General features: G+C 40.8%; 1 protein-coding gene across 8 annotated transcripts in view; it reads left to right on the top strand.

The window, feature by feature from the left end:
- TRDMT1 (tRNA aspartic acid methyltransferase 1) overlaps window positions 1–17,713 on the top strand; it is a 77,981-nt gene extending 60,268 nt beyond the window's left edge. For all 8 annotated transcript variants that reach the window (XM_075082721.1, XM_075082726.1, XM_075082723.1 and 5 more), the window contains 7 exons: window positions 1,148–1,213; window positions 2,767–2,836; window positions 3,750–3,833; window positions 4,345–4,715; window positions 12,083–12,140; window positions 13,120–13,249; window positions 16,958–17,713. In XM_075082721.1, coding sequence (XP_074938822.1) covers window positions 1,148–1,213; window positions 2,767–2,836; window positions 3,750–3,833; window positions 4,345–4,715; window positions 12,083–12,140; window positions 13,120–13,249; window positions 16,958–17,058 — 880 coding nt within the window. In that variant the 3' untranslated portion in view covers window positions 17,059–17,713. The remainder of the gene's footprint in view (window positions 1–1,147; window positions 1,214–2,766; window positions 2,837–3,749; window positions 3,834–4,344; window positions 4,716–12,082; window positions 12,141–13,119; window positions 13,250–16,957) is intronic.
- The last annotated feature ends 3,616 nt before the right edge of the window (window positions 17,714–21,329 follow it).

Consider the following 21,329-nt stretch of genomic DNA (forward strand, 5'->3'; position numbering starts at 1 on the left):
GGGTAAACATACCAACAGATATATGTTCCATCGCTCTGCAGGGACTTTGGCGGCTGCTGCTTTTTTCACTTCAGCATTATTTTTCCACTATTATTTTTAGTGTTTTTAAATTTGATATAGTATCTTGTACATTTTCCAATTTCTTATGAAATGCTTTAGTTCTTTAATTCTTCCTGTACTTTAAGTAGCTAAGAACTTGCTAAAGTTTTGCTGTGATTTCTACCAGTGGAAGTACAAAGTCATTTACTGACTTCAGTAAGCATGGAACTGCTGTCTGCTAGTGGTAGTATCCTGTTTTTATATATGCTCTTCTGAGAAACCAATATGTGGCAGACATAGTATGTCTACAGTAGCCTTACTAGAGAATTAATCAGTGCCAGAGAATGTTCCCAGAGACTTCAATCTGAATCATCTATGCTTCTAAATCGTTAAAATGGTCCCTGGCACAGTTCAGGCGTGTTCCGTTCTCCAGAGATTTAATATGCTGGTTTTGGAATTAGCCTATTTCCAGACCACTGCGCTGATCTTGCTAAACCTCAGGCGCCTCCTTCCCCCCACCCCCTATCAAAATGAAAAAGTTAAGTATAGAAAATTAAGACTGCAGTTTGAGCTCTCAACATGTCGTATTTTCTAAAGCAATTTGATGAATACTGGTTCTGATCTGTTCTCGCTAAAGTTGATGTAACATCTTGATGTTGATTTCGGGTTTAAGCGCTCTAAAACAGAAGTTTTCTGTTCCAGGGCTAAACAGTGATCTCTCTTTTTTTTTTTTTTTTTTTTCTTTCTTCCCTGCCAATTATCTTTCCTATTACAAACTTAGAAACTCAGTTTGTTGAATAATATTATGCTTTAGGAAATGAACAGCCGTAATCATTTTCAGAAGTACATACATGGGGTACAGCAGTCCCTCTGAACATAGGTGCTTTTTGTTTTTTATAATCACCAGCAGTCCACATTTTTAATTCATTGGGAATGATTTGATCTGAGAACCTTGAAAGTTGGTGTACATTTTTTTAAGGATGCTGAACTTTAACAGCTAGCATGATGTGGAAATATTTTGATCTTGTAGCTAAACAAAGCTGTGAATGAATATAATGTAGTTTACATTTAGTTACTCTGATTTGTTGAATTTTTTTTTCCCTTTTAGACTCCAGAAGCTTCCAAAATATCTACTTCTGGAAAATGTTAAAGGATTTGAATCCTCTTCTGCGAGGTAAAGTCTAATTTATGCAGGTTTCAGTTTTAATAAAGGACATTTTCTTTAGGAGGGGAAAGCAGGATTTTTATTTCCTAGAATTTAAGTTACCAAAATAGTGAGATGGGACAGCTAGCAGCTGTGGGTCAAACACGCTGTTTCAATTTAGGGATGAAAATCCTAGGTTGTGAAAGGACCTTGCTAAATAACTATTTCTTCCTCTAAGCAGATAAAATATGTTATAACAAGTTGACTCCATTGACTTTATTTGATGATCCTGTATCCTTTAGAAAGGGTGAACATTAATTTTCAAAGAAAATTAGCAACAGGTATAGCACTCTGAGCTTTTGGGTTTTTATCCATGGCAGGAGCTTGTAGTATCTTGTGTTAAGATCACAGGGGGAATTCTTCAGTACCGTTGTTTATAGCAGATTATCACTGGTTCAGGGTTGCCATCAAATGGTCCAGAGATATAGTATGAAGACTGTATAGAATCTTTTTCTGAAACGTGGAAGAGGAAAGTTGTCAATAAGGTTACCTAACGACAGCAGGAGCGTTCTCCTCTCTTGTGGGCCAAGCAGAAGACAGGGGGTTGTGGTCTTCCGTCTCATTTCTTGCTGGACTCAAGTAGGAGACCTTTCCATAGCATTCCTTAAAGCACCAAGAGAGCAGCCACCCTGTGTATTGTGCTCCTTAATGAATATGGCAGGCAGCTGGGAGATGTTCAGCTGTCTCACTGGTCAGGCATCTAGCAGTCCTCTGAACACTTGAACACTGCTGGAGGTGCAGGCTGCTGGTGTAGACCCTGTGATTCCCTAGGCTATGCCTTACTGGCTGGTGTTCGGAGCAAGCTGTAGTTTTGAAAACACGCCAGTCAGAATGCAAGCTCTTATGACGCTTGGGATGTAGTGTCACATTCAGTGCCAGGTACAGGTCACAGCTTGTGGTTTTTCTGTAGTTCCAGTCTAGTGCAGTCTAGAAAGGACAAGCCTTTTTAAGATTTCAATTTCAGTTATTTTTCTTGCTTTATAAAGTACAATTCTACCTCACTGTTATTAAACACTTAAGTGATAAACTAAAACTATACTAAAACAGCTTATCAAAGCCACCAGTTTTTGTCATCTCTTGAATTAGCCTTTTTGTTAAGCTTAGCTGATGCCATGTGTGTGAACAGAGGGAGGTAGTGAGCTATTTGCAGTGGGTTTAATCTCCTGTTTTATAATTCACAGTAAAGAATAATGTCTTGCCCTCTGATTATTTTCCTTGTTGACACACTGTAAGTGCTCTCCTAGAGATGGATTATTTCTTGAAGGGGTGTTTGCACTGAAGTGAGATACCTGTGAACTTGTAGTAGTCATTTTTGCCTACGGTAACATTGAACTTTATGTTGTCTCATCAAGTTCAGAAATGGATGATGTCATATCTGTAATTCTCTGTCCAGTTCTTTCACTGAATGTGCTGAATGTCTTGGTACTTAGTGTTGCATATAACGCGGGAGTGTTTTTACGATGAAAAAGGGCCTAAAGGTTGTATGCAGGGAGTAATTGCTTTTTGATTCTTTTCACTGCCAGAAATGAACTTCTGCGAACACTAGAAACCTGTGGATTTAAATATCAAGAATTTCTATTGTCTCCAACCTGTGTGAGTACTAAAATTGCTCTAATATTATGTAACATTTCAAACCGCACTGAGCCCAAGAACATTTGAAAATAATCTATTGTATTAGAAGAGAGTCATGCCCGGAGCTGAAGATACTCTTCTGAATGAGAAAGCCATCTGGCATGACTTCTGCTTTCTCATTGCTATACTGGCATAATCATACTGCTGTTATTGTTCATATCCTAGTCCCATATTGCTTTCCTACCAGTTGATATTTTTTAAGAAGGCATGAATTCACACCATGACCAGGAAGATGGTTTTCCCTGCGGGAGCCTCATTGCTTCAGAAGTGCTGATGCCTGTGAATTTCCCAGCACAGAAAATGCGACTGTGTCATTGTGGGAGGAGGGGCTTTGTTGGCATGTTTCCCTGGCAACTGAAGAAAGAGTTGAGAGAGATTTCAGATTGTGGAAGGCTAAGTGTAATCGGTGGAGTACTGTATATATCTGAGAGAAGGTGATAGAGGGTAGCTTGAAAACCAGTTTTGGTGCATTCACTGCATTGTTAGATGTCTTATATTTACTTGTTCAAAAAGGCAAGGAGACACCTTTTTGCTTTTTTTTTATAGAAAAGAGGTAGTGCCTGTCCTAAGAAGTTGTGATGCATGTCATTTTTCTTCTTGCCTTACACAAAAGTTTGTTTACATTCCTGTTCATTTATAGAGAAAGCAAAACCCTTGAGGTACAAAGAATAATTTCCTACTTATTTCCTTGAAAATACCTAGGTATGGAAGGTATGAGTGGTTAGGTATTATCAGTTAGTACTGTTATCTCTGAAGTTGCAAAATATATTAGTATGGCATAGTTCTATCACTGTATATAATGGTCGATAACTTGTATGACACTATAGACCTCTATTTATCACATGGACTAAAGGCCTGTGGATTTTGCTTACAGCTTGGCATTCCCAATTCTAGGCTGCGATATTTTCTAATTGCAAAGCTTCACCAAGAGCCATTTGCCTTTCAAGCTCCTGGTCAGGTGAGTCTGCTAGTGTTACTTGAATTTGCTTTGTTTCATGAGGATTAAGGGTTAAATTTTTGGTTTAGCGGTGTGCGTTGAGGAATGAAGAGAGGGATAAGTAATATCAACAGAAAAGTTAAATTCTGTCTCTCTTTTTCAGCCTGGGTACTGAGTTTTCTAAGGACTGTAAAGCATGCCATTGGCTTAGATGGCTTTAAACAGTTGGGGGACAGTGGCTGATAGTGGGCTAGAAGAAAATGCATTCTGCTACCTTTTTCACACCCTTGGAAAGGTCTTTTTGCAAAGGCAATTATTTGTGGTTGTTCCTGGCATCATTGCTGGTATATCAACAAATCTTGATGCTAACATATTTTGAATTTGAATATTAATGTTATTTTGAAAATAACATTAACTGGTTACTTGCTTTATTCTGAGTACCTCTGAAGGAGTTTTCACTCAACGCAGAGTTTGCTGTCAAGTTGTTTATCAAATGCAGTTCTTTAATTTTTTTTCTCACAATTTATCTTAGATATTGACAAGATTCCCAGATCAGGATCTGAAAGACTTATTCAAGGACAAAGTCACTGACAAAGTGGGTGAAGCTAGTTCTTCCTTGTCTTCTGAAGAGAAGAATCTGGATCTAAACATGGATCTTGATTTCAGTAGCAAGAAGAGTTTACCAAAAGGGGCCTTTCTTTTTAAGCTTGAAACAGTAGAAGAAATTGAAAGGAAACATGATCAGGACAATGATTCCTCTATTCAAATGCTAAAAGATTTCTTAGAAGAGGAAAATGAAGGAATGAGCCAGTATTTCTTACCACCGAAGTTCTTATTGCGCTATGCTTTCTTGTTAGACATTGTTAAGCCCACATGCCGGAGGTCCACATGCTTTACAAAGGGGTGAGTTGCAAAGAAAATGTCTTGCTGAATCATGTCCTGGAATCTGAAGTGTGTTTTTGCTTGTGTACTGTAAAAACAAGGAGAGCCATTTCATCAAAAACCCAAGGCCTCTGAAAAAAAAAAAAGTCCTTATATAGTGTGCTTCCTGGTCCAGTGGAATGTCAGCATGAGAATCTGCCTGGCAGAACATCATATGCCCACTCCAAAAAGACATTCACAAAAGACAGTGCCATTTGCTGTTGACCTTCGCAGAAGCTTAATTATCCCTGCGGAAATGTGGTTCCACTAGACTGGTATAGTACTGATTCATTAATGAATTTTTTTATATTGCTCAATGAAGTTACAAGGTGCCATGCATGACAGATCCATTCCTCATTAAAACTGTCTCCACTGTACATTTTATTGATTTCTTGGATTTTTCAGCTGTGTAGATCAGAATAGCTGTGGATTGGCTATATGTCATAAAACCAGTTAGGTTGCTGCATTACAAATCATATTTGATGGAGCAGAACATCAGTGCTTTTCTGTCTAGTAGTTTTCTGATTTGCACTTTGCAATTTCAAGTTTGACTGCCAGAGGTTGTTGAGTGTTCTGAAACGCTGCAGACAATTGGTCAGGAGCTTTTCCACTGAATGCATTTGTATTGGAAAATGCCAGTTGTAGCCTGGAACTTTGTAGGAAATGTTAATATCCGTGAATTTTTCAAATTAGATATTTTTTTGGATTCTCAGAATGTTTCAACAAAATGGTATCGTTGATGAGTTAAAGCTAATTACAACTTTTTTTTTAATTAATAGAAATTAGACTGCCAGATTGACAGAGTCCTTGCAGATTTTGTGATTTCAACCTTCTGACAATAAAAAAGCTGAGAAAAGAAAGAATTTCAGAAGTCCAAGATTTGTGCAACAGGAAAGCCCTTCCCCCGACTCTGATGTATGCCTTTGCTGTCCTCACTCTTTCGAGCTGTAGGGGAGTCAGCATCCCATGGGATCTCTTTCTTAACTAGCGCAGTCAAATAAAAACCTTAGGCTAGAAAGATCTCGTATGCATCTCATGTATGCCTTAAGTGTCATCAGAAATAAATTGGCCACTTGTGGTTTCATTACAATACGTCATGGTAGTTTGTGGTCATGTTTATCAAAATCACACTGAAGGAGGCTCCTGAGTACTTCAAATGAAGTCTTTATGTATACTGGTGGGAAAACTGGCACGGAACATGACTGTTGCCCTTCTGCTGATGTGGAAGGAGCCAGGCCAGATAATTGTGGTAGTTCTTCTTGGCTCAAAACATAGGAATTTGATTTACCATCTTTGTTCCCTTTTTGAAGAGCTTTTGGGAAGGAAGGTTTCCAACATAGTTCTCAGTGTGGTCATATAATTTACAGCTCTGCATTAAGAGAAAGATTATAATTACATCTCCAGCTTTATCCAGATCACATTCTAAGGCCAAGAATAAGTTGCTGCTCTGTGTATTCTAGGAGTTCTGTTTTTATGTTTCTCCAAAGCACCAGGTTTAGGAAAGAGGGCACTGAATGGAGCAGAACAGTACTCCGGGTAGCATCTCTGCTGAGATGCCTGTCTGATGTCTTTCTTACAAGTCATACTGATCATCAGCTTTGAGACTGGGAGAAAAATTTCCCTCAGTTCTGATTGATATTCACATATTTCCAGCAAGGTTCATGTGATGAGGATAATCTGGGTATGCCTTCTCAAGTCCTTGCTAATCCGAGGACCTCAAACACCAATATTTCATCAGGTTTTTTGCCTTTCTGCTTTTGTAATACCACTATGTCTTCTGAAGGGCTTTGGTGGAGTACAGGGCAAAGTGTAACGGCCAGTGATGTGTGAGAGATCAAGCAGATGATCCTGTGTTCTCTTCTAACCTTGGACTCAGAGGCAGTTGGAAAATGATTGAGTTCCTTGAGACTACAAATGCCATGTTTTCTTTTAGGAGTATTTTTGTGGTGACTGAAGCTGTGAGAGGAAATTGTCCATTTTAAAGGACAGAGCAAATGAAAACTACTTCTTTAGATATAATCACTGTGGACTTACAAGTAAATTCTTGATATGCTATTGACAAGAGAAGCAATACCTTCCAAAATAGTGTAATATTAGTTACAGAAATTAGAGAAATCTCTCTAGCGTTTTGGAAATTACCTTTTTGTTAGTCATAATATAGGACAGAATATACCCAGAAATATTATGTGTATGAAACATAATAGTGGGTTTTTTGAAAGCTTATAGAAACAAGGAGGGGGGGGGGGGGGGGCGAAATCTTGTCAGATGAAAATTTAAGACTGTAATTTCTTAAAGCAACTTTTCTCATTATAACTGGTAATGAAATGTCAGAAAACCAATGCATCATTTTTTACTGTGGAAAAATTTCCCATCTTTAATTATGTTCTGAGTCTAAGGTAGGAATGTTAATTTTTCTGTAGTCAGCAGCTGCAATAATAATGAATAACTATCCAGCTAAAATTGGCCATCTGCCCACATTTGTGTTAAAAAACAACACCCACCCCCAACCCACTTTCACACCAACTGGATTTTTTTTGTGAGGAGTTCTGTACTTCAGTGCCAATTATTTAGACTGGAGTATTTTATGTAACATGGATCCTATAAAAGATTCTTTTCCCCCCAACAAAAATCTAAAATACCACTTTGAAATTTATCCTCATTTATTTTGGCTCAGATCGATTAATCTGAAATATAATTAGATGCTACATAAGAGGAGGATCAGGATTCCTCAGTGCTATGTGTGTACATTGTTAAACATGGCATTAGGGAATTTTCATAACACAAATAACCAATTAAAAGTGATGTATTTATAACATAGTTCGATTCCATGTGTTTTTAATCTGTATCAGTGTTTTGGGCCTTTTGTTCTGATCCTAAGGAAGATTTGCAAGCCCCTTATTCTAAAATGAGTGTTGCTGTCACTGGGGTGTTGGGATGGCTAGTAAGAGACTCTGGAGCACAGGTTATTTTCTCCTCTCTCCTTCCAGTTACAGGCAGCAACACTGGAAGGAAGAGATGCACCCAGTCTATTAGCACATGGCTCTGTGGCTGGTGTCATCGCCACAGTTTTGGTTTTCTTGATAATGGGATGGCCTACACAACAGCAGGCTTGCTGGCATCTGATGGGATTCATCTTTGCACATGAGGTTGCAGGGCTCATTGACCGAGCTCTAAACTAGACTCGAAGGTGGAGGGGGTTAATATCAGGCTTGCCAGAGACAATCTGAGGGACAACACGCCAAGGTTAGAGGGACAGGGTGCTAGCAAGGACACTCAGCCGGTGTCTCTGAGATGGGCTGAGTTCACTGGAGCACAGTTGAAGCTGTATGGAGATGAGCTAGGGGCTACTGAGGTAACAGGAACCAAAAAGGGAACATCAGTGAAATACCTCAAAAGAACTAAGGGGCGTTCCTCTAAGAAGGTGAAACAGATGACAGCCCAGCTGAAGTGCCTCTACACAAATGTATGAAGCATGGGCAATAAACAGGAGGAGCCAGAAGCCATTGTGCAGCAGGAAAATTATGATATGGTTGCCATCAGGGAACTATGGTGGGATGACTTGTGCAACTGGAGTGCTGCAATGGATGGCTATGAACTCTTCAGAAGGGAAAGGCAAGGCAGGAAAGGCAGTGGGGTAGCTCTGTATGGTGGGGAGTGTTTGGATTGTCTAGAGTTTAATGATGGTAATGACAGGGTTGAGTAACTATATGTAGGAATCAGGGAAGGCCAACAAGATAGATATCATGGTGGGAGTCTGTTGCAGACCACCCAACCAGGATGAAGAGGCAGAGGAATTATTCTAGAAACAGCTGGAGGGAATATCACGATTTTTAGCCTTTGTCCTTGTGGGGGCACTTCAGTCTACCAGATGTATGCTGTAAATACAGTGAAGCGGAGAGGAACGGTCTAGGAGGTTTCTGGAGTGTATAGAAGATAACTTCCTGACACAGCTTGTGAGTGAGCCAACTAGGGAAGGTGCCCTATTGGACCTGTTCACAAACAGGGAAGGACTTGTGGGTGATGTGATGGTTAGAGGCCATCTTGGCCACAGCGATCATGAAATGGTAGAGTTTTTAATTCTCAGAGAAGTAAGGAAGGGGTTAGCAGAACTGCCACCTTGGACTTCTGGAGGGCAGACTTTGGCCTGTTCAAGAGACTGGTTGACAGAGTCCATTGGGAGACAGTCCTGAATGGTGAAGGGGTCCAGGAAGGCTGGACATTCTTCAAGGAGGAGGTCTTAAAGGTGCAAGAGCTGCTCTCCCCATGTGCCAAAAGATGATTCGATGGGGAAGAAGACTGGCTTGGCTGAACAGAGAGCTTTGGCTGGAACTCAGGAAAAAGAGGAGAGTTTATGACCTTTGGAAGAAGGGGCAGGCAAGTCAGGAGGGCTACAAAGGTGTAGCAAGGTTATGCAGGGAGAAAATTAGAAGGGAGAAAATTAGAAGGGCTAAAGCCCATCTAGAGCTTAATCTGGCTACTGCTGTAAAAGGCAATTAAAAATACTTCTATAAATACATTAGCAACAAAAGGAGGGTTAAGGAGAATCTCCAACCTTTATTAGATGTGGGAGGAAACATAGTGACAAAGGATGAGGAAAAGGCTGAGGTATTTAATGCTTTGTTTGCCTCAGTCTTTAATAGTAAGAATAGTAAGTTGTTTTCTGTGTACCCAGCCCCCTGAGCTGGAAGACAGGGACAGGGAGCAGAATGGAACCCCCGTAATCCAAGGGGAAATGGTTAGTGACCTGCTACATCACCTAGACACACACAGGTCTATGGGGCCCCATGAGATCCACCCAAGGGTACTGAAGGAACTGGGGGAAATGCCCACCAAGCTGCTTTCCATCATTTATCAGCACTCCTGGCTAACCAGGGAGGTCCTAGTTGACTGGAGGTTAGCAAATGTGACACAATCTACAAGAAGGACTGGAAAGAGAATCTGGGGAACTACAGGCCCGTCAGCCTGACCTTGGTGCCAGGAAAGCAGCAGATTATCTTGAGTGCCATCACATGGCACATATGAGATACCCATGATATCAGGCCCAGTCAGCGTGGATTTAAGAAGGGCAGGTCCTGCTTGATTAACCTGATCTCCTTCTATGACAAGGTGGCTTGCTTGGTGGATGAAGGAAAGGCTGTGGATGTTGTCTACCTAGACTTTAGTAAAGCCTCTGACACTGTTTCCCAGAGCTTTCTCCTGGAGAGACTGGCTGCTCATGGCCTGGACAGATGTACTCTTTACCGGGTAAAAACTGGGTGGGTGGCCGGGCCAAAGGGTTGTGGTGAATGGAGTTAAATCTAGTTGGTGGCTGGTCACAAGTGGTGGTTACCAAGGCTCAATACTGGGGCCAGTTCTGTTTAATATCTTCATCAGTGATTTGGACGATGAGATTGAGTGCACCCTCAGTAAGTTTGCAGACAGCACCAAATTGGGTGGGAGTGTAGGATCTGCTTGAAGGTAGGAAGGGTCTACAGAGGGATCTGGACGGGCTGGATTTATGGGCCAAGGTCAGCTGTATGGGATCTAACAACGCCAAGCGCTGGGTCCTGCACTTGGGTCACAACAACCCCATGCAACGCTATAGGCTTGGGGAAGAGTGGCTGGAAAGCTGCCTAGCGGAGCAGGACCTGGGGGTGTTGGTCAACAGCCAGCTGAATATGAGCCAGCAGTGTGGCCAGCGGGAGTATGGAAGTGATTGTCTCCCTGTACTCAGCACTGGTGATGCCACACCTTGAATACTGTGTTCAGTTTTGGGCCCCTCAGCGCAAGGAAAACATTGAGTTGCTGGAGCGTGTCTAAAGAAGGGCAACAAAGTTGGTGAAGGGTCTGGAGCACAGGTCTTCCGAGGAGCGGCTGAGGGAACTGGGGTTGATTAGCCTGGAGGAGAGGAGGCTGAGGGGAGACCTTACCACTTTCTACAACTACCTGACAGGAGGTTGTATCAAGGTGGGTGTCCATCTCTTCTCCCAAATAACAAGTGATAGGACAAGAGGGAACAGCCTCACATTGTGCCAGGGGAGGTTTAGATTGCATATTAGGAGAAATGTCTCCACTGAAAGTGTGGTCAGGGACTGGAACAGGCTGCCCAGGGAAGTGGTTGAGTCACTGTCACTGGAGGTGTTTAAAAGCACACAGATGTGGTGCTTAGGGACATGGTTTAGTGGTAGACTTTGCAGTGTTATGTTTACAGTTGGACTCAATGATCTTAAAGGTTTCTTCCAACCTATACGATTCTGTGTGTATTCTATGTGTGTGATATTGGCAGAACTAATCGCAAACTTTTCCAGAAATTCTCAAATCTGAGCCATACTGCGTCATTGTGTGTGCTGAAGGGAGAGTATGCCTTTACTCGTTGTGAAACTAGAGAGAGGCTTGAAACAAAAATTGTTCAAGTGCCTTTCTTTAGAACGGGCCCCAAATGGAGCAGAAAACCTTTATAACTGCTTTTGCAGTTGAACAGATGAAAGTAGACAATGGTGTATGTTAATGGTTGATGCAGACCACATCGCTCTAGTATGGAGGATCTTCCAAAGTCCTTCCATTGTGCAAAAGCCATCCGCTGACTTGACTCAGTCTCTTTCTGTTTGGGACACTCAAATGCTATTATAGTTAGACCAGCAGAGCATGTTTTTGGAAGTCCATAATTCTATTTAAATGATAGCCTGGAAGAGACTATTGAGTAAACATGTTGTTATGCAGTCAACCACAAGGCATCCAAAAAAGCTATCATATGGCTTTAGATTGTAAATTTGCTTACTGCTTACAGTTGGGTTTAATTTTTTTCTTTATATATTTATTTTTCTTTCTTTCTTCTGCTGCTCTGCATAGATGCCTGGCCATCTCACATCCTTACCCTCTGTTGAAAATCCACAAGCAACAAAAAGTTAAACCTGACCAAACCAGTTTGTTCCTAATGGACTGTTATAGAAGCTGGAGGCTCCCACTAATGGTCCTCCGTTGAACACGGAGAGCCGATTTGAACCCCTAGGACCATTTGGCCTTTAACACATTTTCCTCTTAACACAAAATCGGTTTGTGCAATGTAGACAGCCCTTTCTGATGATGCTATGCTTGAATTCCTTGGCCTCATATAGTTACCTTATGTAAGGCATTAGTGTGGATAAACTCCTGTGCATTGATTGCAGACTCATCCCCAGAGAGCATGTTCAGAGGCTACTGTCCTCGGAGGTTTGCATTGTTAGTAACAAGGCCTTTTGCTTTATCTATCCAGGAGGTGATTTGTTAATCAAAGCAAAGGAACCCAAGAAACTTCCCTGCATCTTTGCAGTTGTCAGTATTATGAGGTTCAATGAAAATATTCATTTAAGATTGTTATTGTTGTTGTCAAGGTATGGACACTATGTAGAAGGGACAGGCTCAGTTCTGCAGACAGCAGTAGATGTACAGGTAAGAATATGTAGACTAACATATGAGAACGACTTGTTTTAAAACTTGTTTTTTTTTTCTGTCTTCTGCTTTGTTAGTTTGAATATTATAACAAAAAAAAAAAGCTTTTAAAACTACATATTATGGCAACTGAGTTTCCAACTGATTTACTTAGCATTTGTAAACAGTTTATTTAAATATAGATTATATGTGTGCCTCTGTAGAGCAGGTGAGTTGCTATTATTTTATCTGTAGTGTCATTCAGAGGTTTCACAGGGGTATGGGAAAACATTAAAAATTAATAATTGTATGGATAAACTACAGTGCCATGAATCTAGGGCCATTTTTTGTACACAGATGGTCTGGTAAAAATTGTCAAATGTTTAGTATGTTTGAATTTCAAAAGTGTTTATCGGAAGGTACAATATTTTGGAAAGATCTACTGTTGATACTAAGTTCACCACAAAGTGGTGTTTTGGAATTGCAGAAGGTAAAAATAAATGTATTGATGAATCATCATTCAAATATACTTTTCACAAGCACCGCCTCCTGCACTTCTGTGTTGTTTGCTAATATTATATGGCATTTCTAAGGATAAGAAGAATGCGGCTTTGGAACTCAGGATAATCTCAAAGTGAAGGTATTAAAACAGCTACCTCCATACAGCCAATTTGTGTGGATGGTCTGCTGTTGAGTTATATTAAGTCACTCTACTGCCATTAACAAATGTTTATAGTCCTTTGCCTCATTAAGTATTGGTATAGCCTGTAACTGGAGGAAGAAATTATTAATGCCCTCATGGCAATATTGATTTCTCTTTTGCAAGTCCATGTGTTGAGATACTGGCTGCTAAAATACACCACCAATCATATTTTCAAGCTAAACGTGCTATTGCCTTTGGTACTGTGATAATCGAAGAAATATTCTGTTAAGATGAGAGTGTTAAATTTTACATATTTGGTGCATTGGTGATATCTCTTGTTTTGGATATTCTTTATAGCTTGAATCAGTGTTTAAACACATAGAGGAGTTACCAGAAGAAGCGAAGCTTATGAAGTTGTTGACACTAAAACTGAGGTACTTCACCCCAAGAGAAATAGCAAATCTTCATGGATTCCCTCTGGAATTTGGTATGTGCTGCAAAGTACCCACTTCTACATCATTATTCAGAAATGTTGGTGTAGTTTTCTAACTGGGGATTGATCCATGCTTTTTATTTTGCTTTTTTTTGACTGCTCAAAATTCTTATGATTGGTCTTATTACTTGGCTAACTCTGAATTTTTCTGAATTTCCACTAGTCTTTTTATATTAGGTTTATCTTCATAAACTAAGAAAAAAGTTTTTGCATGAGAAATGCTGTATTACTGAATGGCAATGAAGGAATACCTTTGTTTAGAACCGGAACTGTATACTCAGCAGTCAGCATTACTCACAACTGTGGCAGGCCAACGTACCCTGCCAGTCTGGGAGGTCTGTTAGTGGTTCTTATTGTTTGAGCTGCTTGCTTTCTCCCTTCCACACATCTGCAGCTGCGGACAGAAAGGGAATTTCGGGAGATACAGATACTTCTTTGTTCAGGAGTAACCAAACTCTTCAGTTAATGATCTTTTAAATCATCTCTGTTTTCTAGAAAAGGTAGTCCTTAGCCCTTGGTGATTTACTTTATTTTCTAACTCTTTAGTCATATACAGATATATATGATATTTATATGGAAAATAATATATCTGTAGATATGATATACCGTCCATATGATATGATAGACTGAAAACAGTGATCTACAATTGCTAAGCTTATTTGTTCAAGAGTATTTGCAGGAGTGTGCTGTGTTGAGCTACATGCCAACAGGCAGGATTTTTTTTGTAGCCTCTCTTTAGTAGGCTGTCTGCAAAAAGAACAAGTCTTGTTCTTAGCACAGCTCTGTTCCATATTGCTGTAGGCTGATGTAAAGAAATTTGAGCTAAACAGGGCTGCATTGGGCTTGTATAGATCTATCATGCTGTTCAGGATCTGTTTTGAGCACAGCATTGCCAATTTTATCTTTTTGGTGTTTTTTTTTTAAATGCAGCTTGTGTTTTCCAAATGTTTAATCAGTCTTTGCAACATCACTGAGAGGTGTAGTAGGGTTAGTATGACTTACATTTTACAGAGGGAGAACCAAGACAATGCAGAAATATGTTTGGAAGACTCCATTAATTTAGGGTGATTGGTTTGCAAAACCTGACCTTTAGTATTTTGGAGTGCATGGAATTATACCATGCTTTCTCTGTTCAGAGCTCATCTTCAGGGACAGCTGTGAGCTTCAATATTTTTGCAAACCAGAAATGAACTCTCAAGGCAAGTCAGGCTTCTGAATTTGAAGAGCATCCAGATCATCACCATCTACAAAGTGCTCATTTAGCAAACTTGTCTTTTGTCACCTGGGAACTACAGAGGGAGGGACAGGGACAGATTCTATCTCTGAGGGAAGTACCCTTCTCCCTTAGTCGTGGGACCTTCTTCATAGTCCTCACAGTTCCCTGCCCCACTATACTACTTTTCCAACTTCCGCAACACATAAAATAAGGCGCTCTCATCCAGTGGCTTCCTCTCACATATACTCCTGATTCATAGGCAGAACAAGCTTTTCCCAGAGCACTGAGTCACAAGTCCGATATTTCTTTCCTTTGTGTTTAACCTAAGACATTTCCCACGTTGTACTTAAAAAAAGGTGTTACTCAGCTCTGGGCTGATTGAAATCTTTGGTGCATTTAGGTACTACAATCCAAGTTTCTTCTGAGGATTTGCAAGCTATGTTGGGGGTTTTTTTGAGAGTTGCTGTATTTATGGCTACAGCAAAGGGTGTTTCCCTGACAGCATTTCTCCCATGTTAAATTTCAAGTTGTTATAGTGAAGTGTGGTATTTTCAGAGAGAAATGTGCTATAATTTCTCTGCTCCTTTGTTGCATAGTGACAGCAACATTTGGGCTGAAATTTTCACAAGAATGCTTGGAGACATACCCATTGCAAATATGTTGTTGGTTCAAGAAGCTAAAGAATGAGAAAACTATAAGCCGCAAATGAAGGGAAGAGAACATCAGGAAGCTTTGTAACAGATGCTGTTACTAGCTGTAGCTACAGTATTATCAGAAGAAACATGATTGTGTCTAAGTGGTTCTGTATTTCAACAAATTTATGGCCTTTTCCAATATGTGAGGTCCAGAGTTAAAATCATTGTTCTTTCTTAACATTAACAGATTTATTTGTGCTTTTAACATCCAAATGTATAAATAGTAATTGCACTGTAGGTCAATGAAATACTGCCGTCGTTTGTCTTAGTCACTACTGTGGGTCCCACAGCAATATCATTAAAAGTGATCAGAGCATTCTTGCACCTGCGACCTGCTTTCATGAGGGTGATGTCAGGATGCCTTTTCCTTTTTTCCTGTTAGTAGTGTATGTAAGCTATTAGGAAACAAATGGCAGCCTAGTGGAAAGCCAGCACAGTGTGGTAGTGCGTGTTGCCAAGACCGCAACATCATCAAGTAGCATGCCTGACCGAAGTGATACAGTGAGAGCTGTGCACCAAGTACCCGAGTACTGTGGGTTGCTAAATCTGTCCTTCTGATGTAGGCTACTCTTGAGCCAAGAAGATAAAAGGTGTAAGATAATGTTAACAGTCAGATGGAGGAGACTTGGGATAAAGGAAACGGTAAGCCCTGAAAATTAATTCAGGCTTTCAGTTGCCAAGAGGCAGAAGGAGTAGCTCTGAAATTTTCAGAGTTCAGATAAACTTCTTGGGCTATAAGTGCACATGCGTGTGTGTGTACGTAAATACATACTTATTTTTGTATACTCTTAAAATGTGTAGATTCTGTACCTTATTCAGTGATTTAATATGAAATCTCCATCTAAGGAAGTGTGTGTGGGAGTGCAAGTGATTGTTCCAAAGAGAGAAGAACAGTTGCTCAAATGTGAGTGCCAGGAGGCTGGGCAGAGTAGATGGAGCTGGCAGAAGATGTGTTTACCAAAGCAGTCCACATTTGAGGCATTAATAACTGGCAGAGAAGGATGGAACAACTCCTCCTCAGCTGGTTCCACCCTTGGCTCAGCAGCTGTCCAACCCATGTTCTCCCTTTCACAATACCTGGACCAGTTTAATTTTTTCTGGGCTTCCTTTCTTTCTGCCAGTCCATGGATTTACCATGCAAAGGACATTTCAGATGCTGCCTGTGTTTTTGAGCGCATTTGACAGGGTCAGCATTGAATTACATGGAAGGTTGTTCAGCTGCTTGATTACTCACTGAATAAACCCTGCTATAGCTTAATCTGTACTGGTGGTATATTGCACTGTGAGACTCATTTGATTTGCTTCAGCTGGTTAGAAGGGCTCTGATTGGAAGTACAATATAAAGCTTACTGAGAAATGCAGTTTAGTCCATCTGCAGAATCATCACATTTTCTTTCTGCTGTGGCCGTGTTCCTTTCTGGATGCTCTCTAGAGTGGCAGTTGTGCAGTGTTGTAGGTGCTGCTGCCCCTCCCTGAGACTGCTGGATGCTGTATGAAGAGACGGTAGATCAGCATTAGTTACACAGTAGAGCAATGTTTTGAGGCTTCTTGTTAAACCTTAGGGATGGCAGCACTGCTAATGGAAGAACCGATCCAAGTCCAATGAACTGGTTGGGAAATCTTGTTGTAACTTTGTGAATTTTAGTGGGATGTGGTGTGTGGACCCTGCTGCAATCTGTGATTAATTGCATTAAGAACTGTTCGCAGAAAAGTAGGAGACTAAATGCTAGGAACAAACCCAGACTAATGACACTGCACTGTTCTAATGCATTGACATTGTTTTTGTTTTAGGCTTTCCTGACAAAGTAACAATAAAGCAATGCTACCGTCTTCTGGGAAACAGCCTCAATGTACATGTGGTAGCAAAATTGATTTCCATTCTTCTTGGATAATTTAGAAAGTGAATCTGATGAGTACAGACTGCTGACAGAAAATACTTCCATCTTTCAAGAGAAAGCTGACGGCATCTGAACAAAAATCATAACTTACCAAAATATCTGTCCAGACATTTTGCTGAACAGTTCTGATACTTTTTTAATACTTTGATTTTACGGTGGGTTTGCACTGTAGAGGTGTTTTATTTAAATGGAAGCTGCCAGGACTTAATTGCTGTATTTAAATGTCATTTTTAGTTTGCAAAAGAGCAGCATTTACGTATACCTCAATGAAAATGGATAAGACTGTTTTATTTTATCTTAAAACAGTCTTCTCAGTACAGTATAAAAAGGCTGTAAATGTCAAAGCTGTTTTAATTAAGTGCAGAGACCAAGTTCTACATGTAAAATGTTCATCTGTAATTATCAGTGATCCATTCTTAAAAGATCTATTGTATATATGACCTGAAATTTTGATGTGGTTTTTTTTTGTAGCTAATGTAACTGTTAAATTCAGTATTTTGTATACAATTTTTAAGACTACGCAGTGTCATCCTTAGTGTATGGTTGTCTCATCCTCTCTAAAAATACTTGTAGGTTTCTGGAACCCAACTGTATCTCTCTGGAATGATCTGTTTAGGTGCAGCTGAATAAAATTTCAAGATTATCACAACCCTGACAATAACTTGCCTGTTTCTGTTCTCACTGGTATTATTCAGTATAAGATCATTGCTCCTTACCAAAGACCTACACGCATAAAACGCCCATAAATTTAAAAGATCCATGTCTAGGTTCCTGTGGCATAAGAAGTGGAGAAAAACTATATGGGCTGCTTCTGAAGATGTAATCGCAAAACTTGATAGTAGCACTAGTGTTAGGAGTGTATGTTTGGATGAAACCACTGCATATGGCCATCCAGAGTGCCACAGAGCTGGACTGAATAGGTTTTTAATCATGAAGTCTTGTGAGTTTAATATCTCTGAAACAATAGAGAAAATTATGGGAAAACTGAAAGCCTTCTAGAGAAGTACGTGTCCTGGATTTTTCCTTACAGGTATCTAGAGGAAAAAGCAGCTTGAGGAAGGAAAAGCAAGATGATACTTAGTAAGCATCCATTAAGGAGCTGGGGGATTTTTTAGGTTGATCATAGTCCCTGTGCAGCAAAGCAGTAAGTTCTCAGAGCTGCCAATCCTGAAAAAGGCGGGGAGGGGGAGGCTGGGTTGGTTTTGTCTTGTCGGGTTCTTTTTTTTTTCCTGTGGGGTGACAGGAACAGCCCTGGTGTATTGCATCTAGGCTTGGTGATGCAGGAGAAACTAAAGACTCTAGACAACAGAGCTGCTGTATAGGTACTGCAGATGTTCTCATCTGCTGTAGTCCTGAAAAAGAAAATGAGCTTGGTATTGTTGTTCTGTGCTGTACTTTATGTTATGCTGACTCCTTGTGTGTGTCTTCCGCAGTCTTGATTTGCATGCTGCTTCCGGACTGTTAAACCAGGAAAAGCTTGGGTTGACCTACTTTAGTGTATCTTATTCCCTAAGAGCATTTGGACCCCTTGGGCTGTTCCACATATAATAAGAGAAATGGAAATGGATTCTAAAAGAGCTCTGGACTTGGTTCTAGAGAAGAATGAGGTTGGCCTCTATCTCTACCTGGTCTCCTGTAGTACTATAATAGAAGAAAGTACTACACTAATATTAGGCTGGGCCTACTACTAAACTGCAAGGAGCAAGTGTGGTTTTGATGGCGTTATGAACAACAGCTACCTACTTACATGGTGGTTATCTTGTAGATTTATCAGCCAGATCAATATCAAGTAGCTGTATGGTCTTGTTCTTGGGAGAAACAGGGTAACAGACAGATCTCCTCCCATCTAACATGACCCAAACATTGAAATGACAACAAGGGAGATCAATTTTATGTATAAACTGGGATTTCTTTCTATTAAACCATGTAATTAGTCTGTTCATTTTGCCTTACTATAATATTTGGCAAAATATTACTATTAACAATTAGTTTTCAATTCCTTAATCTGTAAAACGTGTTTTAATGGTTCATATGCCACTCATAAGCAAGCAATATTGAAGTGTAAGTTGAAAGGTATCTAACTGCATCTAAAACTGATACAGCAATACAACCTGTTACATGGTGACAGTGAATTTTAATTCAACGTAATTGTGAAGATGGAAATCTGTTTGCTAATCAGAGCTGTTTCTGAAGGAGATATATTGAAAGGACAGAATTCAGAGTTGTAAATATATATTTGTGTATTTTGCCCCTGCTAACCATGTAACACAGTGCAGCTAAATTGAGCGACTGCTTCTTATCCCGTCTGTTTGTCATTAATAGACTCGTTTACTGAGCTCTGTTGGATTGCACCTGCTTGACCTCACTTGATGATCACATTGCTTCATTTTCCAAGCAGTCTCCTAATCATAAGTGTTTTGCAGCCTACATCAGAGCTGCACTTTGCAACTTCAGCATTTTCACAGCAATGAAATGTGATTACAAAAGTAGCTGAAAGGTAAATGACTGAAATCTGGAAGACAGCTCTGGAAATGGAAGGAGATTTCCAGAATCTGATTTTTGGTTTTGTAGCTCACTTTTTCTGCACAGCTGAAGCACGTTCCATTATCTGAGTGAGCTGGTGTGGTTGCATTCCCTCAAAATTGAGAAAGTCCACTGAGGAAAGGAATGTTATATGTGGGGGTGCCATATTCATGCAGTCATTTTTGAATTCTTACAGAGTGACTTTACCTACACTAGCTTGTTCTTATCTGAGTAAATCTAGGAATTCCTTATACTCATGAAGAAACCTGTGGGAACAGGATACCACGAAACATCTGTGCCCTTGAATAAGTCAACATCAGAGCAGGCACATGTCGAACTGTTTGTGGTCATGGTCATGTCTGTGCCGCAGCAGGTGTACCTCTGAAGGGACTGGCCCAAGGATAAGTCTGTGCTGCAGCAAGTACAACTTGAAGCATCAGTGGCTGTGCATGAGGTCATGCTGGAGCACCCCAAAGCACGTGGCCATGGATAAGGCCTCAACAGAGCAGGTAAGCACCTGGAGGGGCTGCAGCCATGTTGGAGGAAGTTCACTTCTGGAGGGACTGTGGCTGTGGGTAAGGCAATGCAAGAGGCATGGTGGTCCATGGAGAAGGGCACGTTGGAAGAGGTGCACCTCAAAGCAACTGTGGCTGTGGGTAAGTCTATGCTGCAGCAGGTGTGCCCCTGGAGAGACTCCGGCGCGTAGATGGGGCTCCACTTGGAGCAGGTACGCCCCTAAGGGACTGCAGTCTGTGGACAAATCCAAGCTGGAGCAGGGAGAAGGGGAGTTCATTGCAGTGTTAAAACCTATAACCTGGCCCAAAGGGAGCAGGGGTGGAGATTGTAATGGACGTACCTTTAACTTGTTGTAACCTGTGATTTGAGTTTCATGTTATAGGCGTTACTGTAGCAGGAACTACCTGAACCAATGGAAGACAAGCCTGACAAGCAGCAGTGCAAGTGCAGCAGTGACCCGACCTGAGCTGGCTTTGCTGCCCAGTAACTCCATGCAACACCTCTCCTGTCCCGAGCGACCGCTGGAATAGATGGAGCCCGAAGTCATGGACTAGATTAACTCAGTGGACATTTTGTGGACATTTATGGACATTTTAAAGACTTCTTACAGGGGTGGCCTATAGGCTAAGGGAAAGATAGTTGTGTGTTATATCAGAGGATGGGAAAGGGGGTGGTGGTTAATGAGTTTGTATTGCATAGTGTGGGACCTGAGTGTGATATAAATGCTATGGAACAAGAGGTGGAGAAAGTGCTTGTTTTGGCTGGGATAGAGTTAATTTTCTTCACAGTAGCTACTATGGAGATATGTTTTAGAAATGTGCTGAAAACAGTGTTGATAACACAGGGATGTTTTAGTTACTGCTGAGCAGTGCTGACACAGAATCGAGCACTTTTCTGCTTCTCACCCCACCCCACCAGCGAGCAGGCTGGGGGTGCACAAAAAGTTGGGAGGGGACACGGCTGGGACAGCTGACCCCAACTGATATCCCAAGGGTTATCCCACTATATGACGTCATGCTCAGCATATAAAGCCGGGGGAAGAAGAAGGAAGGGGGGGACGCTCGGAGTGATGGCGTTTGTCTTCCCAAGTCACAATTAATGCATGATGGAGCCCTGCTTTCCTGGGGATGGCTGAACACCTGCCTGCCCATGGGAAGGAGTGAATGAACTCCTTGTTTTGCTTTGCTTGTGTGCATGGCTTTTGCTTTACCTATTAAATTGCCTTT

This window comes from Phalacrocorax aristotelis, chromosome 2 (genome assembly GCF_949628215.1).
Source record: "Phalacrocorax aristotelis chromosome 2, bGulAri2.1, whole genome shotgun sequence".
Lineage (NCBI taxonomy): Eukaryota > Metazoa > Chordata > Aves > Suliformes > Phalacrocoracidae > Phalacrocorax > Phalacrocorax aristotelis.